This window comes from Podarcis cretensis, assembly GCF_951804945.1.
Source record: "Podarcis cretensis genome assembly, chromosome: 3".
NCBI lineage: Eukaryota > Metazoa > Chordata > Lepidosauria > Squamata > Lacertidae > Podarcis > Podarcis cretensis.
In genome coordinates, this window is record NC_137172.1 from 28,735,259 (window position 1) to 28,747,464 (window position 12,206).

Genomic DNA, 12,206 nt, shown 5'->3' on the forward strand with positions numbered 1-12,206 from the left:
TACAAATTGCACAACTCGTGTCTATTTTTTTATTTAGGGTATTTGGAATATGAAGGATATAGGTAGGCAAAGTGCAGCATTCTGTAAAAGTCTACTTTATTATAAATACGTACACAAATCTGAGAACATTTTGCAACTTCCCCATACAGCTTCCATTGGCAATTTAGAACATTATTTGCCCAAGCTTTTTGCCGATGGAAATCTGGGTTTTACCTTGTTGCTGTTTCTATGCTCTAGTGGTTTTATTGTCATTCTTATGTTTTAAGCTGTAGATAACTGATAATATTTTTTATCCCTCTATCGCATGTTGCTCTGAGCATTCTATCAGAGATTGTGATTTTATAATTTTCTGTTTCTTGGAACACTTTGGAAATGCATTCTTCATGGTGAAAACAAACTGCCTCGTCCTTCAATACAGCTGGCAGAACAAGGAGGACTGTAGCTCAATCATAGAGCTCAATTTGCATGCAAGAGATCTCAGGTTCAATCCCTGGTAGCACCACTGAAAAGAATCAGGCAGCAGGTGGTGTGAGAGATCTCTACATAAGACTCTGGTCAGCCACTGTCTGTCAGGAAAGACAATACTGGACTAGAGGGGAAATGGTCTAATCTGGTATAAGGCAGCTTTCTGTATCCTACTGCATACAGGCTGGATATGCACTGCACACACACCCCAAGAATACTGGCAACAGTAGTATGTGAAGGATCCTGAGAATTGTAGCTCTGTGAGGGTTAAACCACAGTTCTCAGAACCCTTTGAGCAGGGGGCAGATGGTTTTAAATATGTGGTGAGTATGCAGCAATATTCTTCTCTCTAGGATTGAAAAAGAAATGAGAGCAACAGCAGCTGGACCTAGCAGAGGTGAATTAAGTTACTGCAGCATGGAGTTGAACGCATTATTGTATAAAAGTATAAAGTAGTGGAAGGGAGTGGAAAGAGAAATCAGTTCTATAACTGGGTATTTCCTGGTGGAAATGAGATATCTGCATTAGGGTTGCCATATGTCTGGGAAAACCTGGACATGTCCTCATTCGGGAGGCCATCATGCCCACCTGGGCGGATTTTTACATTTTAAAGGAAATGTCTGGGGTTGCGGGGGGGGGGGGTTGGGCTCCGGCTCAGGCAGCTTGGATTTGGGCTGATCTGCACGCTGCGGCCACTGCCAGACCAAGCCAGAGAAAGAGGCGCACAGGCGTGCCAGTGGCCCTGCACATACACACACCTCTTTCCCCGGCTTGGGCTGGCAGTGGCTCAGGCTGCCCTCTTTTATGTTCTTCAAAATATGGCAACTCTAATCTGCATACATATTTCACTTATATGTGTAATACTTTCTACAATCAAATCTTTGCACCTCTTCCAGAGATATGATTATCTGAGGGGAAACCTGTCTGGCCTTCAAAGTCCATCTGCTTAATTTTGCATTGTCATCTTATTTTTTTTTAATATTATGCAGATCCTGTATGCATTTGTGCATATTAAGTCTACTCACACAGTGCATGGATTTTGTAGTAAATCATAAATAACAAAACTCATGCCAAAGCACTACTGCAAGTGCCAATAGTGGCCAGCAGGGCTTCACATGTGGGACTTCACTGCTCTTCCATCTTCCAAATGCAGTATATCACAACTGCTTACTGAGAGGGGGAGGGGCAAGGCAGTGTGGGCTCAGGGGCAGTGCAGGTGCTGCAGTGAAGTCATTCTGATGCTCCTGCCACTGTATCAATAGTGTATCCACACCATACCAAAGTCCTGCTATTTGCACCTTTTTCTTTTGGTTAGGGGCAGCAACTTATGTGTGGAAAATGGAAAAGCAATGCAACCCACACAGCCCCACCAGTCACTACTGGCAAGTGCATTGCGGACATTCATACAACATTCACAGGTCTCTATAATATTAAAGATAATAACTGGCAAGTAGGATCCATGGAGGTCAACAGAAAATTTATGACAATTTCACCACACAATCACCTGCAACGGAACTACAGACTTTATATTCATCTTGCCCAGAGCAGCCCAAAGTGACTTGTAGAGTAGTTCAGGGGAAATACAGATACTGGTAGCACACTGGAAGCTGAAATAGCTATGAGCAGTAGCCAACACTGAACCTCTATGGTGTAGAACTGGAGTCTCACTAGCCAGATCATACCATTAAAGCATCAATGAATCCCTCATCATTCTTTCCTGTGTTTGGCAGGGTCGAGATTTGCTCCTCCAGCAAACAAAGTTGTTTGTTTGTTTACAACAATAAAAAAGCATAACACCAGACAGTAAAACCATAACAAGTTAAAAACAAGTTAAAAGCACATTAAAAAAATTAAAAACCAAACATCAGTAGACCATTATGGAGGGTGTACTCTTAATTGCCTTCAGATTCGGATTTGAGAACTTGAAATTTAAAGGAACTCACATTGTTGCCTTCTGTGTAGCTTTCCTTGGAGCAAAGACATCTGTATGGGTTAATACTTGTGTCGCAGTGATCAGCGTGGCCAAAACAATTACACCTGTACAACAGAGCAGATTCATTTTTTTGATATTCAGTCATTACAAAACAAAAGTTTAGCAGTATGAAATTTACACAAAATCAAGCTATTTAGAAGAGTGAATTAATGTATCATTTGAGAGGGCATCTCCCTGTTATTTGTACACTACCATGAAAGTAATTGCCTGCTTCTGTTAAGGATAACCATCTCAGAAAAGGGCCCTTTAAGTGTAGTAACCATTTCATGTCTCTTTCCATTCAGCATTTATAAATGTCAAGTAAATGCTGCTTTACAAGGGAGTAAATTGACAGTACATGTAGACCAACTATTAAGTGATCAAACATGCATTATGTGCTTTCATTGTATACTATGCAGATGTAAGGCTCTAATTATTTATTACAGTTAACACCTGTTCGTTCAGCATTAACCTTTCAATCTGGAACACCACAACTCCTTAAAAGGACATGGAGTATATGTATGTATCTTTTATTTTATTTTATATCATTTTCCTTCTCCAGGCTACCAGAACAAAATTTAAAATATGATAAAAAACCAAGTCCTAGATAATTTACATACAAACCCTCTTTAGTCAGGACAAAAGGGTTAAAGGAAATATCTATAGAAGTAGCAGCAAAAACAACACTACCCCTGCCTCCACTCCATTGCAGTTGCCCTTCCTCCCAGATGTTTAACTTAATTATGACACCTGAACAGGGGTAAGGGGAGTAGTAAAATGCCTAACATCATCCTTATTTTTATTTTTATTTCTATTTTTAATGGCAACTTTTGGGAGATGCAAGGGGCCCAAAAAACTTTTGTAAGGGGAGGTGAGGTCCACAGGTTCACCAGCTCTACATGATAGGAGAGGGACATGAGGGTCCCTCTACATGCCGAAGTCATAGGTGAATCAGCTCCTATTCACATTTAATTTTTGCTGGATTGTACTCTCTTTATTAAAACACATGGGCCTAGCACAGAGAATCATGCTTAAGTCCCATTGAAGTTAAAGGAGCTTAACTCAGTTTCTATTAATTCATTCCATTGGACTTTAATTGAATTTAAGATCTCTCCAGCCCTTGGGGGCGAAAAAAGTACACTTTAGGGGTTACTTATTGCGACTTCAGAGTTGCTCTTATTGTTCTTTGGGGTGGAATCCACACACAGAGACAGACACACACATTATTTTAAAAGTTATTATATATACCATTATACCACTATATACCATTTCAGACTGCCAAGCTACAGTAATATAGAAGAAAAACTGTGTTTATTTATCTATTTAAATATATATATACATCCTGCCTTCTCTAAAAGTCCAAAGAATGCACAAAACCAGTTGAGATGCAACATTAAATTAAAAACAAAACACTATAGCCACACATTCATTTTTCTCACTAAGAAAAGCTGATTTAATACATATTCTTTAAAACATAAATTCCAAAGTAAAAAAAAGAACACATCTTTCACTGGAGACTCAGTCATTACTTAATTTGCATTTTATTTACAGGGTGTAATTATGCCTTCAACAAGACTTCTGACTTAACATATACAATAAAGTTGTCAGTCATAGATAATGCAACACTTTCGCTGACAGAAGCCTCATTTTTAAAGGGAAAAACCAGCTAAGACAAAGAGTTTAGTTCATTATTAAGACCATTACAACTGCCATATATGGGAGTCCATAATAAAAAATGGAAGCACCACTAGAGCAAAGCTTCAATCAGGCTTTCAATCAAACATACCTGTTTCTAAGAGTTAGCAAATCCAGAATGTAAAAGCACTATTGATGGATAAAAATTGGTTAAAGATTATTTTGTTAAGTTAGATTTTTATCTGATGTAAGGCAAACCTATTTTGAATCTGAAATCAATGCTACGAAGTACATCTCCTCCTCATTTGAATGAGTATAAATCCACAGTGAGTAGTTTACTCTCAAATATACTTCATTTTCAATACAAACCGTGAGTAGCCTACCTCCCACTGACAGTAATTTCGTCAACTCCATAGTATCTGTGTCTAAAGTTAACTGAAGGTACAGCAGTATGATATTGGCCAAGTAGATGAATCTTTACTGCCGAAGCTTTGACAAACTCCTGAAGTGCTGGGGTATTGTAGAAGTCATTGTATCCTGGCCGGCGATTTGGTTCCGGTGTGAGAACGCTGAAAGTAACATTTCCATGGGAATATGGAGTAATGCTGTTGATGTAATAATAAATAAATAAAATAAAAACAGCTAGTTATAATTATTTAATTATTTGGTTATTGTATACTGCTTTTCATCAGGCATGACCTCAAAGCATAACAGGGTATACAAGATCCATAAAGTAGAATTAGAAACAAGTGGAAATCAATTTATATACCTATTAAGCGGTACAAAATAATAAATCCTTTACTTGATTAATTCTTTAAAAGCAAAGGATTTATTATTTTGTACCATTTAATAGATTCCCAGGATTCCTTGGGGAAAGCCATGACTTCTTAAAGTGGTATAATACTGTTATAAACATATAGTGCAGATGGAGCCTTAGTAAGTTTGATTTATATCTTTAGGACAAGCAAGTAACACATTTTGTTAATTTCTTCTTTAAAAATACAACAGGGTAGCTTCTTGTTCACTTCCACGTAATGTTTCCTGTGGTACAATGAATATACACAAGTCTTTAGAGGGTATTTTTATATTAGGTTCACTGTACATCGTCCCTACATAACATCGCTCACTTCAATCACTTCCTATTATCATTTATGTCTTGTAATTGAAGGGAAAACAATGTTCCATTATAAAACATTTATGGCAGCATTTCACACATTGGCTCTTGAATTCCTTTTCTAAGATGCACTATTTTTTCTGTTGGAGTGTTATTGTGGTTGTTTTTTTTAAAAATAAACCAGTTTTTTGATTATTATTTTTTAAAACATTATTCATTGCTCAGCCAATGAATTTGGCTATCTCCCCCACCCCGCCCGACTTCAACTGAATGCAAAATATATGTTTTGCTGAAAATGAATTGTACCCTCAATGACCTCTTGTTCCTCCCTTAGAATGTTGAATCGTGAAAGCCCAGAGAAAGATGCTGACACTTTAAAAGCCTAGCCGCCAAGACTGAAACAGCAAGAACAAAACAAAAATAACAACACCATCAAAACAAACAGCGACTGCACCTGGTGGAACATTCCCTCATGTCTTTTCAGACAAGTGCTACGCAGGTCTGATGCTGACTAGGTTCTGAATTTTGCCAAGAGTTGGTTGCAGCTAGACAGTTATGGCTGAACGCAAAATCCCCCAACCCCAAATAAAAGCTTTCATCGTGCTAAACAGACATAACAGTGACTGTCTGGACTAAGGGCAAATGTGTAGCAGTAAGTCTTACAAGTCTCATAACTGTCTGATTGCACCAACTCTTGGCATAATTCAGAACCTAGTCAGCATCAGACCTGTGTAACACTTGTCTCAAAAGCCAGGTTTTTGTGTAGGAAGGTCTAAGACATATTGTCTCCTCTGCCCCTTTTTTGTGAGGTTTGCCAACCTCTAAAACTTCCAGTTTTAGCAGTCTTAGACCTGTCTACACAAAAACTGCTCAAGAAGAGTAACTAGGAAATGTTTGCAACCCCTCAGTTACTCCCCTTGCTTACTATGAAACTATTTCAGGCTGCAGAACATCCTTACGTCCACAAAACCTTGACTTGTCTCCTAGAATTCATCAAAGGCCATCCAGTCTTTTTAACAATTTGTATAGTGATCTTTTAATTAGATACAAATGCCTTTCACTAGAATCATTCAACACTTGGCCTTTGGGCCAGATGGCCCTCTTGGCCTAATTTCAGAAGCCTTCTTCAAGTGGCCAGACTTCTGGCAAGAGCAATCTAACCCTTCCCCAGCAGCTGGCTTGGGGTTGACACTGAAATGGAGAGAGAAGGAGACAGGAAAAAGAGAAAGACGGGGAGAAAGAGAAAAAGGGATGGAAGAAGCAGAGAAATAAAAGATTGGCACCATCCTCTTCTAGCTATTGTCCTGCCAACTGTGTTCATGTGACCTCTAGAGATTACTCCAGAAGAAATGTATAAAGGTAAAGGTACCCCTGACTGTTAGGTCCAGTCACGGACGACTCTGGGGTTGCAACACTCATCTCACTCTATAGGCCGAGGGAGCCGGCGTTTGTTCACAGACAGCTTCCAGGTCATGTGGCCAGCATGACTAAGCCACTTCTGGCGAACCAGAGCAGTGCAGGGAAACACCGTTTACTTTCCTGCCAGAGTGGTTCCTATTTATTTACTTGCACTTTGACGTGCTTTCGAACTGCTAGGTGGGCAGGAGCTGGGACCAAACAATGGAAGCTCACGCGGATTCGAACCACTGACCTTCTGATCGGCAAGCTCTAGGTTCTGTGGTTTAGACCACAGCGCCACCCACGCCCCTCTATTGGGTACAAGCTTTTAATATGCTTCTATTCTAGATAGGACACGGGTGGCGCTGTGGGTAAAACCTCAGCACCTAGGACTTGCCGATTGTATGGTCGGCGGTTCGAATCCCCACGGCGGGGTGAGCTCCTGTCGTTCGGTCCCAGCTCCTGCCCACCTAGCAGTTTGAAAGCACCCTTAAGTGCAAGTAGATAAATAGGTACCGCTTTATAGCGGGAAGGTAAATGGCATTCCGTGTGCTGCTCTGGTGCCGGTTCGCCAGAGCAGCTTCGTCACGCTGGCCACGTGACCCGGAAGTGTCTGCGGACAGCGCTGGCTCCCGGCCTCTAGAGTGAGATGAGCGCACAACCCTAGAGTCTGTCAAGACTGGTCCGTACGGGCAGGGGTACCTTTACCTTTTACCATTCTAGATAGGAATGTGAGGCTTAGTCATTCAATTATCTCTAGAAGGAAATTGTGACGGAAAGGTTTGTTTTGCTGGGCAGGTTGGGTCACAAAGTGTTATATTTTTCTTTTTCCTGCCAGCAAACGGTTAACGAACAGCAGCTTCTGATTGACCACGGTTCCAGGAGAGGGAGTTGAAAAGGAGAGGTTTTGGAGAAACAGGTTTTAGGTTGGGAGATAGGGAGTGAGAGGAGAGAGAGTTGGTTCTGGGTAGAAACATCTACTCTGAGGAATATATCAAAAGCTAGAGAAAGGAGTCTATGTGTGGTGTCCTGTGAGAGTAGTAGGCCAGGAATTAACTAGGATGCTGAGGCTGAGCCAGGAGAAGTAGAAGCTGGAAAGATACAGTCTACTTAGGTCTGTATCTTTCTCCTTTCTCATTCCAGTCAGGAGGGGAGAGATTCTTCTACGAAAAGAAAAGACTCCCAAACCAGTTAAGAGGGGTGTGGTGATCCCTTGGGTCTGTTACTTGGAGTAGCTCAGGAGTAGAGGAGTCAAAGGGGTGTGTAACTGACAGGAAGTACTGCCTTGTTTAAGAGCCAAAGTATTAATCTGCAACAGCTGTGCAACAACTGAGAAAGAGCTGAAGTGAAATAACTGGAAATAAGGTGAGATTTTACCATTTAGTCTAAAACCTGTAACATCTGTCTGAAGCGAAGTAACTGAACATAATTAACTGAAGTTTAAAAGAAGCTGTGCTTGATTAGAAGTCCATAACATCAGTTAGATTTAGTATAAATATTATTAGGTGAACGGTTACCTGAAATAACATTATAACCTGAAGTATCCTTTGTTTTACCCACTTCGTGTCATAAACTTCCTTTGTTTAATAAAACCTTTCTTCTTTGTTTGATCAAATCCTGCCTGAGACTCCAAATCATTAAGTTTTCTCTCACACAAGTCCCCCACTAGATAACCTGGGGTAAATTGTACAAATTTGTGTAACTGGTGTACTGTGAGGTAGTTGCACTATATTTTAGTGAGGGCCAGCCCAATGGCGCCAGGGTGAAAAAGTGCAGTTCCACCGACACTGAAATCTCCAGGCCTCCTGAAAACTGAGTCATTGCTGTGTACCAGGAAGATGAGGGACAACGTAGCAGGGAGATCAGCAAACATACTGGCAGGAGCACTGGATTGGCTCCACAAGTGCATTTGCACTCCACACAATGCTATTTGTTCATACCTAGGAAGTTGGAGGCAGTTCACAGAGTCAGGATATTCTAGGGACTCGTTGTTCTCCATTCCAAATGTACTGCAATCCCTTGCAAAGTACTGCCAGTCTTGCCAGTCAGAGTCACACTGCTTTTTCCTTTGTATTCGTATTGCTTCGGGTTGTGGGCTGAAGAACTGAAGGATAATGTAAAACACCTACAAATCAACAGCAAAATGCGAAGTCATTTGGAATACCTTTATACATATTGGTCCTCGATTCGGCTGAAATTAGCTATTAAAGCAACTATAGGAACATAGGAAGGTGCATTATAAAAATTAAGACAGAGAGAGAGAGAGAGAGAGAGAGAGAGAGAGAGAGAGAGAGAGAGGTGGCGGCGGCGGCGGCGGATTGGATGGGGGGGAACCACCTCAAAGGGGAGCAGACCAATGTGCCACATAATCAGATGAAGCTATCAATGGCTACAAACCACAATCTCACCGATTTTCTGAGGTGGCATGTCTCTGAGCATTGGTGTTCAAGACTAGTTTTCTGGCTTCCCAGAAGCCTTTGGCTGTCCACTGTGATAACAGGCTAGTGGACTAGATGGGACTTTGGCCTGATCCAGCTGGGTTCTTATGCACTCTAAGAAGACAGCTCCATGTGTGTGGGGAGAGCAGTAATGTCCATTATGTTTATAATGCACTCCTTCGAGGGAATGTTTTGTTTTCCCTGAGTGCTGTAAGGCAAAAAGACTAGAAATTCTAAAATAAATAAATGGTAAACTTAGATCATGAAAGCATGCCATTGGAACTTGCTTGTAGAGACTGCCATTTGTTCCTCTCTGCTGATGATTGGTTATATAGACTTCAGACTAAGAATAATGGAAAAATGGACTATATGTGGATTTGCGGGCTTCTGATGCCATTTGCAATGTAGGCTAATGCAGAAGCAATTGTACCAACAAGAGTTTTCATTCCCTGGGGAAGACAAACCACAGAATAGGAATAGCTTTCCAAAGATAGTGTGAGGCATTCAACGCTACCTAGAGCTGCAAAGGAACTCCTGTAATGAGGATTCTGAAAACCAGCTCCAAATCCCATTTGAAGCTGTGTGTAGAAATAGAGAAATATTCCCATTTTCCCTTTTAAATTACTGGGTTTTGTGAGCATTCCCTTTAAGTGCATACAAAACCTATGGGGCTTTGGTATATGATCTAAAAGAATGTTCACAAAACCATGATTATACTCCCACCTCACAAGCTAAACTAAGGGGAAAGGGAGAAAGCACAAAGCTTCTATCTTTGCTTGGAGACAGTGGTGGAAGGAGCCCATCAAAGGCTCCACCTGAAAAAATGGCTGGTGAGCTTAAAAGCCAGCAGAGGGCCCAGGATGAGCTGTGTCCACAATGATTCTGATTGCAAGTATCCAAGCTGTCAAACACAAGTATCTAAAGTATCTAAGTATCTAAATGTCAAACACAGTCTTACCCCGTCCCTAGTTGAGTATATCACATCCTAAAAAGGACCCCTGACCACTAGGTCCAGTTGCGGATGACGCTGTGGTTGCAGCGCTCATCTCGCTTTATTGGCTGAGGGAGCTTCCGGGTCATGTGGCCAGCATGACTAAGCCGCTTCTGGAGAACCAGAGCAGTGCACGGAAATGCCGTTTACCTTCCCACTGGAGCGGTACCTATTTATCTACTTACACTTTGACGTGCTTTCAAACTGCTAGGTTGGAAGGAGCAGGGACCGAGCAAGGGGAGCTCACCCCATTGCAGGGATTCGAATCGCCAACCTTCTGATTGGCAAGTCCTAGGCTCTGTGGTTTAACCCACAGCGCCACCCGCTTCCCTATATCATGTACTATGTCACATTAAATTCTTGGGAACTTCTCAGTCCAGCCGCCTTCATCAGAATTGGGTTCTTTTCATTTTGACAGTCTAACTATCACACCAGTGTAACAGAACATTATCTCCAATTCATTTGAAATTTCCTCAAACTAAGTGAGCAATGAATGTAATTTTCTTTAGCATTTTGTGTTAAATTTTAACAAAAAAAGGCAGAACAAATAAACCAATTCCCATTTTCATCTATAAGTAAATAGTATATTGCATAAAGAAATCTTAAAATTACCTGGTACTGTCCATTTTCTAAGTCTATTGTAATGGCTATCCCTCTGTTGAGTTGTTCAGTGGTGCTAAAGACAGATGAAATCCATGAAGTTCCAATATCATTATCATTGATGTAGCTCAAAGGATGAGCTTCGGGGTTTAGTCTGAGCACCCTGTCATTAGTCGTATCATCAGCACCATTAGGGATGCAGTACCTCTGCACCAAAGGGTGTACCCTGGGATGACTTCCAGGACAGCGACATTCTGACTGACTGTGAAGTTGAGGAAATTTTCCAGACCATACTTCAAAAATGTCTCTAGCATTAAAAAACAGATATAAAAAAGAGTTGTGCACACAATAAAAAGAGCAGTAAGCCCTATTTGTAAAGACCCATCTGTAATTAGCCATAACACTTAAGCGTGACTTAAAAGATGGCTGATAAAGCCAATTTAACTACATGGTTTTCTCTTTAAAAAGAACGTATTTTAAGAACGCTGTTATCTTTTACATGACTTTATTCTCTGTTGGCATGAAACTACAAAGCTATTTTTATATAGAGCTATGCTCATACTCATAAATATGTTGGAAGTTGCTTAGAGACCTGTCTGTTTGTTTTACAAGCAACTAACTAATAAATAATAATAATAATAATAATAATAATAATAATAATAATAATAGCACTATGTGAATGACCCACAGCATACCTTGGGCTTGCACCTCCTGCCTCTTATCTCCTCCTCTGGCACAGCCATGAGAATGGAGGCTGGCAGAAACTGCTTCTGTTTTCAAACTAACTAAAGGTAAAGGTAAAGGTACCCCTGCCCGTACGGGCCAGTCTTGACAGACTCTGGGGTTGTGCGCCCATCTCACTTAAGAGGCCAGGGGCCAGCGCTGTCCGGAGACACTTCCAGGTCACGTGGCCAGCGTGACATCGCTGCTCTGGCCAGAGCCAGAGCCGCACACGGAAACGCCGTTTACCTTCCCGCTGGTAAGCGGTCCCTATTTATCTACTTGCACCCGAGGTGCTTTCGAACTGCTAGGTTGGCAGGCGCTGGGACCGAGCAGCGGGAGCGCACCCCGCCGCAGGGATTCGAACCGCCGACCTTTCGATCGGCAAGCCCTAGGCGCTGAGGCTTTAACCCAAACTAACTAACTTTCAAACTAACTAGAGCTTCCTATTACTAACTTTCAAACTAACTAGAGCTTCCTATTACATCAACATTCTGGGAACTCTGGTTACTTTAAACCATAGGTTTTCAACCTTTTTGAGTTCACAGATCCCTTGACCAACTACAGTGGTACCTCGGGTTAAGTACTTAATTCGTTCCAGAGGTCCGTTCTTAACCTGAAACTGTTCTTAACCTGAAGCACCACTTTAGCTAATGGGGCCTCCTGCTGCCGCTGCGCCGCCAGAGCACGATTTCTGTTCTCATCCTGAAGCAAAGTTCTTAACCTGAAGCACTATTTCTGGGTTAACGGAGTCTGTAACCTGAAGCGTATGTAACCTTAGGTACCACTGTACATTATTTCTGTGGCACCCCTGTGGCGCTCAGGAGCCCAGTTCTGTCACCCACTGCCTGCTGAGCTGGCAGCCTCTCACCC

At 41.6% G+C, this 12,206-nt stretch overlaps 1 protein-coding gene across 1 annotated transcript in view; it reads right to left on the bottom strand.

Annotated features, from left to right (window-relative positions):
• Positions 1 to 12,206, bottom strand: part of USH2A (usherin) — a 446,098-nt gene that overhangs the window by 392,295 nt on the left and 41,597 nt on the right. The window contains exons 6-9 of the mRNA XM_079968364.1: positions 10,626 to 10,920; positions 8,525 to 8,709; positions 4,456 to 4,677; positions 2,409 to 2,502 (exon numbers count right to left, since the gene is read on the bottom strand). Coding sequence (XP_079824490.1) covers positions 2,409 to 2,502; positions 4,456 to 4,677; positions 8,525 to 8,709; positions 10,626 to 10,920 — 796 coding nt within the window. The remainder of the gene's footprint in view (positions 1 to 2,408; positions 2,503 to 4,455; positions 4,678 to 8,524; positions 8,710 to 10,625; positions 10,921 to 12,206) is intronic.